This window comes from Giraffa tippelskirchi, chromosome 1, assembly GCF_054371585.1.
Source record: "Giraffa tippelskirchi isolate mGirTip1 chromosome 1, T2T-mGirTip1v1.2.pri, whole genome shotgun sequence".
Classification (NCBI taxonomy): domain Eukaryota; kingdom Metazoa; phylum Chordata; class Mammalia; order Artiodactyla; family Giraffidae; genus Giraffa; species Giraffa tippelskirchi.
The window spans coordinates 183,229,310-183,248,326 of NC_137275.1; the positions used below are offsets into that span (position 1 = coordinate 183,229,310).

General features: G+C 41.2%; 1 protein-coding gene across 1 annotated transcript in view; it reads left to right on the forward strand.

Moving 5' to 3' along the window:
- Positions 1-19,017, forward strand: part of LOC145514600 (contactin-associated protein-like 3) — a 207,104-nt gene that overhangs the window by 27,590 nt on the left and 160,497 nt on the right. Inside the window, exon 5 of the mRNA XM_081512732.1 lies at positions 8,770-8,963. Within this exon, the coding sequence (XP_081368858.1) occupies positions 8,770-8,963 (194 nt within the window). The remainder of the gene's footprint in view (positions 1-8,769; positions 8,964-19,017) is intronic.

The following is a 19,017-nucleotide window of genomic DNA, read 5'->3' on the forward strand; positions in this document are numbered from 1 at the left end:
AACAAACCAAGCATGCTTTCAGTGTTGTCAGCAACCTTCAGGGAGACAGTGTTGTCATTTCTGTCTAGCACGCAGCCCAAATTATAGAACTACCCCTCAAATAAGGCAACCTTCAGTTTCTTTTGGATTCATAGCCCGTTTTGAACAGAAGAACATCTTCCAGTGATGCTCAGATTTCTTTGCTCCTTCTTCTTTCCAAGGTAGTATTTGGGTTTACAGACGGGATCCTGCCCTCATGGAGCTGAACAGTGGGAGGGGTGCCCCATGTTGGGGTCGCAGCTCCTTGTTATCTGCTGAGGGACGTTTGTCTGCTCTTAACTCTGGGGATTACTGGGTACCCATTCCTGAAACCTGTAGCAAATATACCTCTTGGTAAGACCATGTTCCCAGGGAATAAGTCACTGTCCCTTTAGGAATCTGTCTGGTGTCGCTCCTTGCCTCCCTGAAGCCTGACCTTGAGTCTCATTTGGTTTCCAGCCTGAGTTACCTTGATTACAAGTTTAATTTGTCTTTGTCAGTTAACCTTCTGTTCAGATCCAGTCAGACTCTCATTTAACTTCTATGCCCCCTTTTGATGGCCTGTGGGGAATTCTGGGTCACTATGTGGGGGATGGGGTGGGGTGGGGAATCCTCTGAATGGTTTTGTCCTGTCCAGAAGTGACCTATCACTTCCACTCAGCTTGTTGGCCAGAGGTGGTCGCGTAGCCCCTCTCAACCACCAGGGGGCATGGAAGTGCAATCCTCCCTGTGCCTGAAAGGGAGAAAACCAAATTATTGGAAACTGTTAGTAATGACTGCAAAGCCCCTACAAGGTGATCTCCCCAAATTCCAAATGGGCCCCAAGAAAGCCTCTCCTCTCCTTGTTTATTCCTCACACTTTCTTTATCCCCATGGGACTTCATTCCTGAACAAGGTGTCTGAATCATTTTTCCCACCACCTTTTACCCTTCCTCTATTTCCCCTCTTTCCCACAATCTTCTGGGCTTCCATCTCTTCTTCCTGACAAAGAGGGAGACACCACACGTACTGTTTCCTATTTTCTGAGTTGGTCTTTGTCCTCCTTGGCTTCTCTAGGGCTTAAGGGGATAGTGATCACTGACTAACAGGATTTGCTGGAGAGAGGAGTGAAAAACATAATGCATTATCTTTGCAAAATTATATCTGTGTTTATAATATGCACAGTAAGTATCTCAAGGTGGCAACAATTTTGCCATAGTATTTTTCCAAGAGTAAATACTACCTATGATGTACTTGGCAACTTCCCCAAAGGTATGTAGAAGCCCTTCTAAGCACTATCCAAATTCTAAAATAGTTGTCTAGCAAATTCAGCTGTTTTTTTTTCCCCAAAGTAATTCACTTTTATGTTGTACGTAATATACAGAAACGTTCATGAAAGTTATTTACTTAACAGTATGTATCCTTGACATGAATGAGGGCTAGTGGCTTAGTCAGTAAAGAATCTGCCTGAAATGCAGGAGACCCAGGTTCAATCCCTGGATCAGGAAGATCCCCTGGAGAAGGGAATGGCAACCCACTCCCGTATTCTTGCCTGCGAAATCCCATGGACAGAGGAGCCTGGTGGGCTACAGTTCATGTAGTTGCAAGAGTCAGACATGGCTTAGTGAGTAAACCATCACCATCCTGACATATGTCATGATGTCATTGTTTACTCTACTTTTAATATTGGCATCCCTATGGAGATATGTTTTGCCCCATCACGTCATACTGCTTTACTCATACAATGTAATTCCATTGCTTCTTGTGGAGATATTCCTTTTAACTTTTTTGGAGTCATGAGGAAAGACATCCCAATTGATGTGATCTTCAATCCTGCCAAAGGGGTGAGGTTCAATTAGCAACCGTTCATGAGACATCTGGTATCGCTCAAGATACAAGAGTCCCATGTTAAAGCACAGAGGTACCCTGAATCGCTAGTTTACCTGGTGACATAGAAACTGGTCCAGGAAGACCAGAGCCAGGGACTAAGGCTGATGGAATATCTCAGTGGAACCTTTTGTCATCTGCTCCTGTCTTTGCTCTGAACATAATGAGGCACTTCTGGACCAGTTTCTGACTGGAAGATGGTATTTCAGGGGTTCCCTGTTCTTGCTACAGTGTGATTTTTGCAGTGGATGCCTCCCTTGTTGCTGTGTTTCCTTCAAGGAAATTCAGTGGAGGGGATTCGCCCTGACAGATAATGGTTCCATACTTTACTGGGGATGAATGCCAACTCCCTGAAAAAAAAATGCTCCTTTGTCAGTTGTATTTGCATTTTGTGATGCTTAGATATCATCCTTTTTGCAGTCTCATTTTACTACTCTATTTAATATAACATGTTGTCGGTACATACTCTTTTTATCCAAGGCTTTCACAGTGTGCTTACAAAGTGTAATGAATTCAGCTAAATAACATCACTAAAGAAAATGTAACTTTTACCATCAATGGAACTTTTTCCAGAGGCTTCTGGCTGAGTGAGCAGTCAAGTATGGATGGATAATTTAGTTCTCATGGTTATTTCCCTGACATGATTCTATACTGTATTTAATTGAAAAAGGAGCCATTGACTTAATAAGTGTAATGGCGTGTCCATGGTAAGTGGTGGGGGCCTTGGAGTAGAGTGCCTGGCCTCCTGGCCTTCTAGGCATTCTGGATTCCCCACTGTTCTCTACACATCAGAGGGAAATGATGCTTATTCTGAGTGACCTCACGAATGATCCGGACTCATATCTGTTCTGAGTATCTCAGGGGCTCTCTGAAAGATGCACAATGATGCTTTTATAGAATTAGACCAGATCTCAGAGCCGCACCTTTGGTAAACATGAAGATTTCACAGGAGATGAACAAATAAGCTTGGTCATACATGTTATTTAGTCATAATGAAGTACTACATGTTTGGATGGTTTATAGCTTTGCTGGGCAATTCTCATTTCATTTCTAAGATGAGAAATTAGCAAAATCATCTTATAGTCTTGTCAGTACAGAACTTCAAACAAATAAGAACTGAAAAGCCAAAAATCAACTCAACTCTGATTGCCTCTCTACTGTATGTTTTCTAACACTTGGTTAGGAGTGTCAGGTTGGTTTATAAAGATTTGGAAGGATGGACTAATTACAGCTCATGCAGGCAGGATATCTCAGGCCCCTGTCTTGTGGCAGAATTTGGAACAACAGACTAGTTTACAGCTCAGTTACAGCTCAAGCAGACAGATCTTTTATTAAACAATGAATAGTGCATTCCTGAGAGGAGGGAGTACCTGACCCTGAAGGAGTGGCCAGAATCCCTCTTGACTTTCCCCTTTTAATCTTCCCATCTCCTCTTGGTTCTCCCCTGTACGAGGCAGGGCTTGTACCAGCCACCAATCAAGAAAAGGAATGCAAATAGATGAATGCTCAAGGCTGGCTGACAGTTGCAAGTTACATAACAGTAGGCTTTATTGCACATGTCTTTCCCATAATTTAGTCTGTTATAATCAGGTGGATAGATGTATAGAATATTTATGAACCCTTAGTGGGCCCCTGGCTGCCTAAGGTCACTTGAGGACACATCTGTACATCAAGGGCACTGTGTGCTGGAGTTGGAGAAGCTCCTGTGGTTAGGTTGTATCCATTATGTGCCTAGAGTGCTTGTGCAGCAGTTGGAAAAGTCTCTGTGGTTATTTTTGTAGCATATCTGTGAGCTTTCCTGGGCATGTCTGGGGTGAGATTTAGAGATCAGCTTGCATCCCCTTAGGCTAGGCCATCCCTTGTTGCTAATGCCTAACTCCCTACCTAACATTAGTGTATATGAAAAGCAAAACGAAACACACAGTAGCAATGAATTTTTCTTTATTTTATGCAGAAAGAGCTGCAGCAGCGAATGTTAAATGCCACAGGCATTGAAAGTTGTCCCTTGGGATGCTTCAGACAGAACTTCAGGGAGTCACAGGTGAACAGTCACACTGTGTTTTTTTCCCCTTAATACTATTGGCATTTAACTGAAATCACAAATTAATCAATATACACTTTTTTATTTTATTTTGAATTGTCTTCTTACAAAGCCATTACAGGCTGTGTTTGCATTTAGTACAGGAGCGTGTTTTACTAGGCTGGTGTGTGATTTATTTTTTTTCCCCCTAATGGATGCACTTTTTGGAAAACGGTCTGTTCTCTCCTGCTCAGGCTGCTAGCAGATTGCTGGGAGTGCAGCGGAAAGGGGATCAGAAGTTACCTAGACAAGTCCCAGAGGCCAAGTTTCTGTGTTTTCTCTACATCTTGATAGTCAGAAATGGTATATGTAGCTAGTTGAAACTGCTTCTTAAGGAATCAGAGCTGGAGCAAATGCTTAAATTTTCCTCAGCACTGTAGGTGGGGTTGTGACAAAAACATCAGTATTTAGAGCTCAGAGATCTCTGAGCAGGCAGGTCAGAGAGCATCCCCAGGGCCTGCCCACCCGTCAGCCCCTCTTTTCTGGAACATCTGTCATTCCTGCTTCTCTCATCCTCTCCCTACTCACCCAGCCCCTCCTGGAATCAGTAATGTGTCTTCTGTGAATTTGCTGTTGTTGTTCATTTGTTAAATTGTGTCTGACTCTTTTGATCCCATGGACTGCAGTACGCCAGGCTTTCTTGTCCTTCACTATCTCCCGGAGTTTGCTCAGATTCGTGTCCATTGAATCAGTAATGCTATCCAACCATCTCATACTCTGCTTTCCCCTTATCCTTTTAACTTCAATCTTTCCCAGCATCAGGCTCTTCTCCAGTGAGTTGGCTTTTCACATCAGGTGACCAAAGTATTGGAGCTTCAGCTTCAGCATCAGTCCTTCCAATGACTATTCAGGCTTGATTTCCTTTAGGATGGACTGGTTTGATCTCCTTGCAGTCCAAGGGACTCTCAAGAGTCTTCTCCAGCACCACAATTCAGAGGCATCAATTCTTTGGCACTCAGCCTTCTTTATGGTCCAGTTCTCACATCCATACATGACTACTGGAAAAACCATCTCCCACAAGTCTCCTGTGTCCATGGAATTCTCCAGGTAAGAACCATGAAGTGGGTAGCCATTCCCTTCTCCAGGGAATCTTCATGACCCAGAGATCGAGCCCAGGTCAATCTGAGCCACCAGGGAAGTCTCTTCTGTGAATTAAGATGCATTTAAGTGAGGAAAAAAACATACATAGCTTGATAAGATCCATTTGAGAAAATGTAATGGAGATCTTGAAGGGAAACTTCCCTTGGTGACAGTTTCAATTTAGCCATTTACTTACTTGACATATAGATGCCCTGAAGATGGGTGGATCTCTTCACTTCAAATTAACCCATTTGACATTGGTCCCTTGGGTATCTCTCCACTCTGAATCTTGTTGAAAGTTGAGGAAGGCATGAAATTATTTTTCTTTTCAGCTCTGGGTAATTTCCCTCTCAGCACAAAGCTGACAATCTTTATGACAGTTCATGCCCGGTGGTCACCAGGAGCAGGGGTCATTGTCTTTGTGGTCAGTGACCAGGATAATTAAGGCCCCAGCTGAGAGTTTCCTGTTCAACCTTTCCTCTCCTCCAAAGACACAAGTCACTGCCTGTATCTGAGCTGACCAAAGGTGGGGGAAGCAGTCACACAGGAATAAGTAGAGACAAATCTGCCAATATATCTGCCAATTGTTTGCTGTTTTAGTCCCTGAGTCTTGTTCAACTCTTTGGGACCCCGTGGACTATAGCCTGCCAGGCTTCTCTGTCCACGGGATTTCCCAGGCAAGAATACTGGAGTGGTTTGCCATTTCCTTCTCCAGAGGATCTTCCAGATCCAGGGATTGAACCTGTGTCTCCTGCATTGGCAGGTGGATTCTTCACCACTGAACCACCTGGGAAGTCCATGTCTGCCAGTATAGCAATATTAAATACAGTCTGGCTATCAACAAACACAAACAATACTGAACAACTGATAAATCACAGAGATATGTTCTTAGAAGGGATAGAGAATGAAAAGGGAGCTAAGCTTTAATAAAACACCCTCATCAGAACCTAAAATGGTTGTTTCTTCTTTGCAGAGACTGTAACACCTGTCTTACTTGCAGGGTATGTGTCAAGTAACACTTGGAGCATCTGGGAGGGTCCTTAGCACATCCTGTGCTTGTGAGAATTTTTGGCTACCTCATTTTCTCTCATTTATCTCGTTTATTGCAGAACAGTGGTTCAGCTCTACTGGTCAGTAAGACTGCTCGGTGCTCCCTAACAGTGTTCAGGTTATATTTGTGTATTTCCCACTTTTTCTAGTCGTTAGAAAAAGAGGCAGTCACCTCGGTGGACTATGTGAATGAGCAAATGCACAGTAACTCACATCATCACCCAGCAGGTGTCTGGGGATTACCCCGTGGCTGTGTTATCTAACTGAAATGAATTGCCCCACGGCACAGGGGATTCTGCAGTTTCATTACTTTAGCAGAGTTCCTACTTAATCAAATAGCTTAATTTGCATACCAGTAGCACCTCCTCACCACAGGTAAGAGATATGAAGTGTTCAAGGTTGATTACCTGCAGATGTTGAAGACTGGTTGACAGAGATGTAGATGTATCTGTGAGAGAGGCTGGTCCCAAGGCAACATGCTGGAAACATGCTGATACTTTTTAGTCTGTTGTGCTTCTGTACATGTGGTACTCATAACATGTTAATGATACTTCCTGACTTCAAAAGAGATTAAAAATGACACAGAAAGATTGTGAAATGTTTTTTAAAAAGGTGTATCATCAGCACATCCTTTGATACTAACTAATATAAGTCAGAATACAGGACATTTAATAGTTTCTCAGAGATTTAAAAGAATTCATATAAAATTTTGTAAGTAGAACCTCTAAGTTAAAATGACAGCTAAATGCCAACACCTAATATTTGACTTATCTTGGTTACAAAATTACAGGCAATTGCCGAGTAATGTTACTTGGGACTATTAGTTAACCCTCAGCTAGAACTCAGAGGGACTTCTCATTCATCAGATATTAGTTGGGACCTTTGCACAAATGAATAGAAGTAGCAGGAATGTGTTGGGTGATGGTCATTCCTGTAATTAAAGACAAAGAAAGATTGAGAAACTTTCACAGGTTGTAGAACACTAAGGAGACAGTGACTAAATGCAACACGGGATCCTGGAACAGAAAAAGGGAGTTAGTAGAAAAACCAGAGACATCAAAATAAAGTTTATCATTTCTTATACCTTGTACCAGTGTTAATAGCTTAGTTTTGATCAAAGTGCCATGGTGATGTCAGAAATTAACATTAGGAGACATTAGGTAAAAAGTAGACAGAAATTCCCTATCCATCTTTGCAACTCTTTTGTAAATCTGAAACTATTTCAAAATAGAAAGTTAAAAAATGTATTACAGAACAACCAGAAGTATGGCATATTTAAGATTCTGGATCAAAGGAAAAGATATTGTGCTTGTGACACAGTGAGAAGAAAATTTATAATATTGGAATGAAGATTTACTATAGGAAATGAGGAAGTCACAGAAAGAATCTGTAAGCTTTAGATTTTACTAAGGGTTATACACGCAGTGCAATTAACAGAGGACATAGTGAAGCGATAGATGTGCCCACTTGCTGGTGACTTGCTGGTGACAGCTCCACACACTGATGTAAGTACCCCACTTCCATTTCCCTTTTTTTGTAACCATGTCACACATCTCCTGATGTGTATTTAGTCATAACAGTTTTAGTAAACAGGGTGTGAATGTTAATAATTGCCCTTAATAAGAAGGTAATAAATGTTGCCTACAGTATCAGGCCTTATTATGAGAGTCTCAAATTAGGTGTAAGAATAATGGGAAAAATTTTTTAAAGCTTCTTTTTTCATGTTAGGGATTGTTTACATGACACTGTGTTTTCTAGACATGGATAATTAGCAAAATATCAGTTCTAGAATGCATTTCAAATCTATTTCCAAATTTTATATTGCATAATAATTTAAATTAACAAAACATATTATAATATGATATCTAAATCCAAATTCAAAACACATGTTTCTAATAAATGGAAAAACAAAATATACCAATAATACATTCTCAGAAATCTGTAATTCTTTGGTTGCCTCCTGGCACTGGAAAAAACAAAGCCCAGTGATTTCTACTCTGCACCTGTTTTCATCAATATGCAAGAAACTCCTTATCATTAGCCTCCTCTGGATTCTCATTCATCCTACCTCCTGCCTGTGCAGAACTCTCGCTCCCTGCACAGAAATTAATTTCATCTTCACCACTCCCATGTTGCCTTTCAAGTTATTCTTTGAATTGTTCTCAAGTTATTCTCTCTATTGTGAGTCTGTGAACACCTTGAGTGCAGGTCTATGCCATAACCATCTTTGTTATCCCAGTACTCAAAACTGTAGTTCCTCAAGTTAGGAATCCAGAATGAAGGTTTTCTAGTTTTACCATGGTCTGGGTATTTTCCTTATGGCCACCAGAGGGCAAGTGATGCATTAAAGCCAATAGAGACACTAGTTCCAAGCACTGATGTGATGGCCTGTTGTCCACCTGTTACATTAAGCACTTTCACTTAGTGGGACCTCCAGACTTCAAAGAGTCAGGGGTTCCGGACAATCCAGAATATAAGCTTCATTCATTTACACTTAACTTGTGTTTTTATTTTTTGTTTGAAAAGTGTGTGTAATTATGAGGCATTATATAAGGAAGAATTTGAAACCATGATTTTTATAAATTTCATTTATGATACTATTCTTCCAGGTTAATAAAAATTTAAAAGATTTCTCCATCTTTATCATGTTTCTTTTTTCTATTCCCCACAAAAAGGAGCTGGTGGCTGGTCTCCTCTTGTGTCAAATAAATACCAGTGGCTGCAGATTGACCTTGGAGAGAGAATGGAGGTCACAGCTGTGGCCACCCAGGGAGGATACGGGAGCTCCGACTGGGTGACGAGCTACCTCCTGATGTTCAGTGATGGCGGGAGGAACTGGAAGCAATATCGACGAGAGGAAAGCATCTGGGTAAGTGCATCTATTGAAAAGCAGTCTGTCCGAGTATGAACTATGCCGGTTACAACATTTTGTTGCCCATCTGTCAGGTCAAGTACAGAAACACAGTCTCCTAAATTACTCTGAAATATTCCCACTGAATGTAAGGCACGTGTGACATCCCAGAATACACTGTCTATGTATAATTTATGAAATAAGTAAAAAGTAAAACAACGTAGGGGAAATGTCTTTCCATTATTTCTTTAAACAGCGTATAGTCTAAGGTTTAAATAAGTCACATACAACTCACTTTATTTTTGTTTAATATCAGGCACAGTAGTTTGTATTGCCTGAGCATTTTTGAATTAAAGCATATTCATTTTTTGCTGTGCCCTCTGATACATCGAAATTTCTAAAAGACTCAAAACATTTAAAAATTGATGTAACGGAGAGTCTCTCTGTGGAGGACTTCTTGAGGCATGTGTTTAATTCCTGTTCCAACAAAAACTTGAGCACCGTGTGGCTCCTTGTAATTTATGGACAATATATGGTTAGGATTCTCTGAATCATAACTACTTCAATTTACATCAGTGACATAGTCTCTATTTCTGATCACATATTCATGCTCCTTTTAGAAGAATTAAGTTTTGTTTGCTTAACTTTTGGAATTTTAAAATATATGTAATCGACTACATAGTTAGGGTTTCATATCTTTAAATCACAGTCTGCTCCAAGTGAAAAGCTTCAAAAGTAGAGTGTTGTAAAGATCTGCCCAGGATTTGCAATTGGGTGATGGAGCAACCAATGAGGGGGGTGTAGCCTGAAGAAGATTTGTCAAATGGAGACAAAATTACTTTTTTCTTTTCATTAAAAATGTAATTTAGGAATTCGGAGGAGCAAGGAATGAACTGTTAGTGTTTAATGGGGACAGGGTTTCAGTTTGAGAAGATGAAAAGTTCTGGAAGTGGGTGGTGGTCATGGTTGCATAGCAGTGTGAATGTTAATGTCTAGAATTGTGCATTTCAAAATGTCTAAAGAGCTCAACGTTGCATTTTATATATTTTACCAATAAAAAACATACAGTGTGTCTTCCATTTAACTTAGTCTAAGGATGTTGTGTAACTTAAATTTTTTTTTTTTCTGAATTGTCATGGTAAGAGGAAAAATGTCAGCTAAAAACCCATTATCAATAAGGCTAATAGGGAACAAAATGATAATATTTGTTGGGTAACAAATTGCCCTCGTTTGAATTTCCTTAGACTCTAATGTTATGTTAAGACCTAATAGATTGTGGTCTACTTAATTTTTTTGTCTCTGGAGCGCTTATTATTAAATTTGGCAGTAAATGTTGATGTAAATTGAATCAAGAAGAACTAGTTAATTATCTAACACTAATTAAAAGAATAAAATGGGAAGGAATTTGTGGGTGTTTTTAGGGCTGCTTGACAAAGATTCCAAACAAGCAGTTGCCATGTATATGATTGGAAGCAGTTATTAGTGTTGTGCTAATTCTAAGAGCACCAAGTGCAAACCGAGTTAGTTCAGTTCAGTCACTCAGTCGTATCCAACTCTATGCGACCCCATTGACTGCAGAGCACCAGGCCTCCCTGTCCATCACCAACTTCTGGAGTTTACTCAAACTTGTGTCCATTTAATTGGTGATGGCATCCAACCATCTCACCCTCTGTCGTCCCCTTGTCCTCCCACCTTCAATCTTTCCCAGCATCAGGGTCTTTTCAAGTGAGTCAGTTCCTCGTATCAGTTCAGTTCAGTCAGTTCAGTCGCTCAGTCGTGTCCGACTCTCTGCGACCCCATGAATTGCAGCACGCCAGGCCTCTCTGTCCATCACCAACTCCCGGAGCCTACCCAAACCCATGTTCATCGAGTCGGTGATGCCATCCAACCATCTCATCCTCTGTCGTCCCCTTCTCCTCCCGCCCCCAATCCTACCCAGCATTAGGGTCTTTTCCAATGAGTCAACCCTTCGCATGAGGTGGCCAAAGTATTGGAGCTTCAGCTTCAACATCAGACCTTCCAATGAACACCCAGGATTGATCTCCTTTAGGATGGATTGATTGGATCTCCTTGCAGTCCAAGGGACTCTCAAGAGTCTTCTCCAACACCACAGTTCAAAAGTATCAGTTCTTCGGCACTCAGCTTTCTTCACCGTCCAACTCTCACATCCATACATGACCACTGGAAAAACCATAGCCTTGACTAGACGGACCTTTGTTGGCAAAGTAACGTCTCTGCTTTTAAATATGCTATCTAGGTTAGTCATAACCTTCCTTCCAAGGAGTAAGCGTCTTTTAATTTCATGGCTGCAATGACCATCAGCAGTGATTTTGGAGCCCCCAAAATAAAGTCTGACACTGTTTCCACTGTTTCCCCATCTATTTCCCATGAAGTGATGGGTCCATATGCCATGATCTTAGTTTTCTGAATGTTGAACTTTAAGCCAACTTTTTCACTCTCCTCTTTCACTTTCATCAAGAGGATCTTTAGTTCTTCACTGTCTGCCATAAGGGTGGTGTCATCTGCATATCTGAGGTTAGTGGTATTTCTCCCAGCAATCTTGATTCCAGCTTATGCTTCATCCAGCCCAGCTTTTCTCATGATGTACTCTGCATAGAAGTTAACTAAGCAGGGTGACAATATACAGCCTTGACGTACACCTTTTTCTATTTGGAACCAGTCTGTTGGTCCATGTCCAGCTCTAACTGTTGCTTCCTGACCTACTTACTGCTTTCTCAGGAGGCAGGTCAGGTGGTCTAAGATCAGTATTATTTAAGAGTAAGCAGGTTTAACTGTATAGCACAGGGAACTTTGCTCAATGTTATGTGGCAGCCCGGATGGGAGGGCAGTTTAGGGGAGAAAGGATGTGTGTATATCTATGGCTGAGTTCCTTTGCTGTCCACCTAAAACTATCACAACATGCTAATTGGCTATACTCCAATATGAAATAAAAAGTTTTTTTTTTTAAGAATAAGTTAAAGTTAAATGAAGCATCTACTTATAAAGAGAAACTTTGTTCAAAATTGCATATTATTTTTCAAAATTAGGTAACTAATGATTGTGCTTATTCTCTCAGTCACGTCCAACTCTTTGAAGCCCATGGACTGTAGCCTGCCAAGCTCCTCTGTCCATGGGATTTCTCAGGCAAGAATACTGGAGTGGGTAGCCATTCCTTTCTCCAGAGGATCTTCCTGACCCAGGGATCAAACCCTTGTCTCCTACATTGCAGGCAGATTCTTTACTGTCTGAACCTTCACGGTGCCTGCTTATTCTTAGTTGTATGAATTAAGGTTTATGTTTTTGCCACCTTCAACTCCATTTGATTGAGAAAGTGTAAAAATTCTTATTTTTCAGTTAATCAGGTTCTAGGTGAGCCACATCTAAGCATCACCTTCTGTCAGTCTGTTTAATGATCAAGTGCCCTGTGGAAGTAGGGTCAAGAATCGTGGTGTTGTTAATCCTAGACCATACAGGTGAGGACAGAAGGATCCCCCAGACCTATGCATCGTATCACACAGAAAAGACTGGTGAAGTAGCCTGCCTCCCACTCCTGAACATGTGTAAATGGAGACCTGGCCTACCCTGCCTGTGTCCCCAGCACTTCATGGTGCCTGGGTCTGAGCAGAAAGTTGGTCAATGTTTGCTGAATTATTGAATGAGTGAACTCTATCTTCTGGCAGGTTGCCTTTCTTGAGCTCTCTGCCCTGTGCTTCTCTGTAGCCCTTTGTCCCAGCTTGTAGCCCTTGGTCCTTGAAGGTCTAGTGTAGGTGTTTCTCCTCTCTTAGCATTTTTAGTTCCTTTAGGAAAGGGGCTCATCCTTGCATTTTCAGCATTCATTATCATGGGTTAAGTGAATTCACCTCTTACTCTGGGCCCATTGTGCACAATTGGCATTGACAGCAGTAAGTCTTACTATTTGATAATTATGAATTATACTTTCAGTTACTTTAAAAACATTACACACTCTTATCATGAGTCTTGGGAATGGGCCAGCCTTGCAAGCAGTCCTTTCAGATGGTAGCAGTCAGAACTTCCCTGCTGACTCTTCTGTGTACATGCTCACTTACTTCCTTGTGGGTGTAAGACTGCAGCTCTGCAAGCTGTTAGCTGGGGGCTGGTCTTTGCTCCTAGAGGTCTCCTGCCTCCCTTATGCTTTCTGTGTGGCCTGCTCTTGCAGCAGCAGGTCAAGTCCCTTTCACTTTTAAATCTCTTTGTGTTCTTGTTCTCTTTTTGCTTCATCTCTCTGATTTCCTCTTCTTCTGGCTGGAGAAAGTTCTCTACTTTAAGGGCTCCTGTGGTTAGACTGGGTCAACTTGGGTAATCCAGGACAGTCTTCCTAACCTTAATCCCATCTGCAGAGTCCCTTTTGTCATGCAAAATCGTATGTTCACAGTTCCAGATGTTAGGGTCTGGACATCTTTGGGGCCATTCTGCCCACACTAATGTATTTGCACATCTCTGGTTTTTTTCTTCCTGCATTTGGTATCCTTTCTTATCAAACACGTTTCTCATTGGATCTGAAGATGTTTTCCAGAGTCATATGGAGTCTCGCTGCTGGGGTATCTGAGCATGAGCTCACAGTTAGTGTTTCATGGATGGTCCATAAGAAGCTACTGCCACGTCCTCACTGATGCGGTTCCCATTCACAGCAGAGTCCCCAGCTTGTGACCTCTCTGAGGCAACCTTGACCCCTCGGAAGGAAGACCATGGTTAGGCTTTCTTCTTAGGCCTCCTTCTACGTGTTAAAAAGAAGTCCAAATCAAACATTCCTTCTCTGGTCGTAAAAGTTTTGTGGATGTTCTCTCTGCCTTAATTTTTTAAGGGGCTTTTCTTCTTATTCTGCATCTATTACTGTCTGTGCAAACTTTGTCCACTAACACAGGTTAACTGTTTCATTTATAATTCCAAATTCCAAAAACTCTGGGAAAAGTTTTATCCTAATTCCTTATTGAAAATGGAGTTTAGATGATAGTAAGACAAAAAGTCTTTACTTATGTTGCTTTGGGCAAGCTGTCCATATGCTTTCCATATGTTTGCCATGGGATATTAATTAATATGTGAAATGCAATGTATACCTCCCTAAATTCTCCAAATTATAAAACTGAGATATAGCTGGCCGTGAAATCTTTGACAAAGGAATTTAAGGACTTCAACTCCAATCACTGAAGGTTAGTTATCCAAATTTATTGATTTTTTTTAAAAAAAATTATATTCTTTACTGGTGATGTATTTCACATTAATATTTATTGATGAGTGACTGCTTCTATGGCTAAATTAAATTTCTGTGTGAAAATAACCAAATAAGTTAAGTACTCAGAACTGTAAAATACACTCTAAAAGGATTTTATTTAAATGAAATATAGGACTGTGTCTTAAATGAAGGTAAAATTATTGCCATCTCTTGCCAAGTGGTGCCCTACTTCTCAGGACACACACACTCTTTTGATGTGCAGAGTAAATGCCCTCATTTGAAATGCAATGGAAGAGATGTCATTGAAAAAAAAAAAGGTGAGAAAAAGGGATTCATCTCCTATAAGATGTGAACAAACATGGTTTACATCAGTCCGTTGCGAAACCAGGTGGCTTGACAAGGCTTGATACTGAACATTCATAGGACTTAGAAGATGTGTTTGCAAGTTCAGTCCAACTAAATCAGAAAATAGCCAGATCTTAGGATGCATAGAACAGCACTGAAGTGAGCAATACAACAGATCGGTGATCACTGGCAAAGTTCAGTAATGTTTGTTTTATTTTTTATAATTAACTTATTTTATTTATTAATGTTTGGCTGCACTGGGTCTTCATCGCTGCATGGGCTTTCTCTGGTTGCTATGAGCAGAGGCTACTCTTCCTTGCAAAGCATGGTGCTAGGGCTTTCGTAAGTGGTGGCGTATGGGCTCAGTAGTTGTGGCACACATGGGCTTAGTTGATCCCTGGCATGTGGGATCTTCCCAGACAAGGGATCAAGCCCTTGTCCCCTACATTGGCAGGCAGATTCTTAACCACTGGGCCACCAGGGAATTCCCAATAATGTTTATTTTCTACACTTCCCTGAGAATAAATCAACTAACACTTAGCAATCTACTGTGATTCTTGGATTCAGACAAGAATTTTGTGAGGCAGTCCTTGTGAATCAGGATTCTTATCTATAGGCTAATTTGAGCTCTGAGTTCCCTGGGGGCTTCTGGACCAGGTTGGGGAGAGGTGTGGGCTCCATCCACTCTCCTGCTCTGAGGTTGTGGTCTGTGAGCATGCCTGGTGGGCAGGAAAGGTCTGTGGGTGGGCAGTCTAAAGCTCTGATGGTATTCCAGGTGGATGTCAGGGCTCCAGCTCCACCACTGCCTACCTGGACATCTATTAGGTTTTCCTGGGGCTCTGTCACAGACTTTGACCAGTTATCTTTCTCAGGCTACCAGCCTGCCCTGACTTTGTCTCTGCTCCCTCTCAGTTCCAGTTGATGGGAACAGTGGGCTGACTCTATGAAAGCCAGACTGATGCACCCTCTCCTGTCAGATGACCATGGCTAATAGTTTCCTCTGCAATGGTGTCCTTTGCCAAGGCTCATCTGGCCCATGACCACTGGGTCCCTGCTCAGCTGTGGGCACCTTTCCTCCTGGAGGGTGTTTTTTCTTCTATCTTACTTTGGCTTCATTCTCATCTCCTATTTCTCCCTCTTTTCTTCTACCCTTCTGTTCTTTATTTTTTCATCTATCATTAAATATTTTTCTCCTCATTTCTCTCTTCTCTCTCCATTTCCCCCAATATTCTCCCTCCTTTCTGTATTGCTGCAAACTCTAGAAAATCAATTCAAGTCAGTCTAGGTACTTGGGAATCTAATGACACTGAGAAGGGGAGGATTTAGCTGGGTCCCTGGCATGGTTGTAACTAAGAATGAGCCCGGCCTTGTGCCTTCTGTGAACTGGCTTCTGGTATTCATTTTTCCTGTACTGGCTCAGAAATCTGAGGAAACACGCTGACTTACATGGTTCTGACTGAGGGTCATCTCAGATCTCATGACCTGTGGTCAGAGAAAGAGCTGGTCTGATCAGGACAGCTCTCAGACTACCCTGCACCAAGCACCGAAGCCCCTGGGTTGGTAGGTGGGGCCATATAAGGACTTCATGTCCACCCTAATGGGGGCACTTAGGAGGGAGAGATGTTGGGAGGGCCACATTATCACATTTCCTGGGTTTTTTTTTTTGGTTTTTTTTGGTCTCTCTTTCACTCTCTCCCCATGACCTTTTGCTTTCTTTTCTATTTCTCTAGTTTCCTCTTCTCACATATCTTATCTTTCTACTCTCTTTCCCATTTTCTCTACAAAAGAAAAGACCTAGACTGCTATGGGTCCTGCTACTCAGCAGGTGGCCAATGGAGCAGCAGCATCACTTGATAGATTTTGATAGAAATATGGACTTTCAGCCCCCACCCAAATATATTGAATACAATCTGCATTTTAACAAGATGACCAAGTGATTCCAGTGCAGTTTAGACTGTGAGAAGAACAGACTGGAATGACCCAAGTCCCATCTGTGGGGAAAATTGTTTTGCACCTTAACCTAACCTCCAGCTTCCCGGATCAGAGGGGACTGTGCTCCCTGCTTGAGGACGTAGCTCATCCCACCCATGTGTTAGCCTGGGCAGGTGATGCTTTCTGTAACAAGACCTCAGGAACCTTGCTTCAGTGTCCTTTGGCTACAGGACATCCTTTTTATCCCTGATAGTCGCCAACCTCATGGGGTGAAGCCTAGGTATTTTTTCATCGTTATCAATAAATAACAAATGCTTAAAGTTAGTCCTACATTTGAAAACTATAATATATCCTGAATCTCTACACTCTGCATTTGTTAGGGGTTTATTCTACATATTAAAAACTCATCAGAACTCTAGTTCAGAAGTTACACTCTATGAATTTAAGATGGAAGTTGTTATTCATAAGGCAGTGAACTTAGATTTTTAAGTGGATTTTTCTTCCTATGAAGGCCCTTTGTGTGAAAAAGGCATTCTTCTAAGAAAGGACTGGCAAAATGTATTTGAGAAAGAAAAGAAAAGAAATTATTTGAAATAAACATAAGTTCTAGTATAAATAATTCCATTTAATAGATTTCTTTTGCCTTGAAAAAATAAGTAGCAGTAGGTCCTTAAATGAATATAAAATAGACAGAGCAAATCATTTGAAACTTTGTTCTTCTTTGGATAATTTCCAACCTAAAACACCAAGTAAACTAATAATGAGATTAATTAATATTGAATTGAAAGATTCACAACAATCTCACAGTGTTCTATGAGAGCAACAAAGGTGAGCCCAAGGATGTAGGGTAGAAAAAAGACAGGGAAATATTGGAAGCATGAGGGTTAGGTTGGAGGCCATTTGTTGGTTATATATGCACCAACTTATTTATTTAAGAGAAAGAGCTGATGCACACATGGCAAAATATTTACCTTGTTAAAATAGATCTTGATTGTTGGTACACGTATATCTGTTTCAGCAGGGATTTTTGAAATGTTGCATAATCAAATTAATAAATCATATTGGATTCAAGTTTAATGAATTATGTTTACTTGGTATAAGCAGAAAGATCACATGACTGTGTGTAGTTTCAAAATAAAGAGGGATAAGAGCAGTGTTGAATCAGAATAAGAAAAACTGGACTCAGAGACAAGGAGGAGGGTTTGTATGTAAGGAAGTAGGTACTATGCTACATGTGAAGCTCTGTTGGGAGATAGAAGGAGCAGAAATTCTCTTGATAGAGATTTCTGCTAATTCAGTCATTACATATATGTTGGGTTATTTCAGATCTAGGTTAATACATTTATTGCTAATGAGTTGATGACTCAACAGAGCCAATCCCTGCATCACGTAGGAGGTTGCTCAGAAGGGTCTGCCGAGTGTGCCTTGGCTGTCTGAGGCTTGTGCTAGTTCTGGACTCTCTGATTTCAAGTTTGGCTTTGAGACTGGATGGTTTCGAGCACAACAGGAGCAACACTTCAGTGACTCTGTATTGATCTCTTCCACGTCCTTGGCTTTGGTGGAGACACGGCCCTCCGCTTCCTAACCGTCCACCTCAGAAACGTGGAGTGCATTGACTCCTAAGGCAGTGACTGTGTACCGTGGTCAGTCTTGTTGATTGCATTTACCATCACGGACCACAGCTGAATTTTCTGTACATGTCTCCCCTTCCTGGGCTCTGAGACCCATTCGGTCAGGGATTGATTGCCCCAGAAGGCCAGGCCTATTACAATTTCTCAATAAGGAGTTGTTAGATTGAGTTAAGGAAAAGTTGCTGTTCTCAAACGGACTTCAACCCAGATGGTTAGTTAGGTTAAAACTTAGCCAACCGTGTGATGCTGCTTATGTGATGGGAGGCTTTCAGTACCAGGTCTAACAAGAGGCTTGACACTTTTCTCCCACAAAATTGTACCAGGATGATGCCCTATTGAACCAAAGACAGAGGTAGTCCCGTTTGCCCTTCACTGCAGGTCTCAGTGACAATAGAGATGAACACTGGATTTGGTCTGTCAAACCTGTTCAAAGTTGGAAAGTTTGAGGCAGAGAAGTGAATGAATCTGATCTGTGACCACAAAGTAATTGATGGGTCCCCAGAAGCCTGGGATCCAATATAACAACTGCTTCTTGCCAGGCTGACTGCATTCAGTGGGTATGGAGCATCCTTCCTTCCATTAGTCGATTACAATCTGAAAACCTTCGCTCACATCCCTTTCTCTTTGTATGAAAATTGCTTAGACCCTCCCTTCTTTTTCTACTCCTAGGAATTTTTGTTTTTATTTCTTAAGTATCACTATTCTTTTACCATATTTATTCATCTCATGTCTATTTCACATCAATTCTGGCATCAAGGACTATAGTTTGTTTATAACTATATCCTTTGTACAGACTTTATTGCTTTGCAAAAGTAACGATTTAGCTTATCTGAATTGCCATGTGTTGTCAGGTTGGGAGGAAGGGATGTGGTGGCAAGTAGAATTTTAAATATGTAGCAGGATAAATAGCAACTCTTGAGACATCTTACAAATTACAATTTTACCTTTCATAGATTGAAGTTGTTGCAGAAGT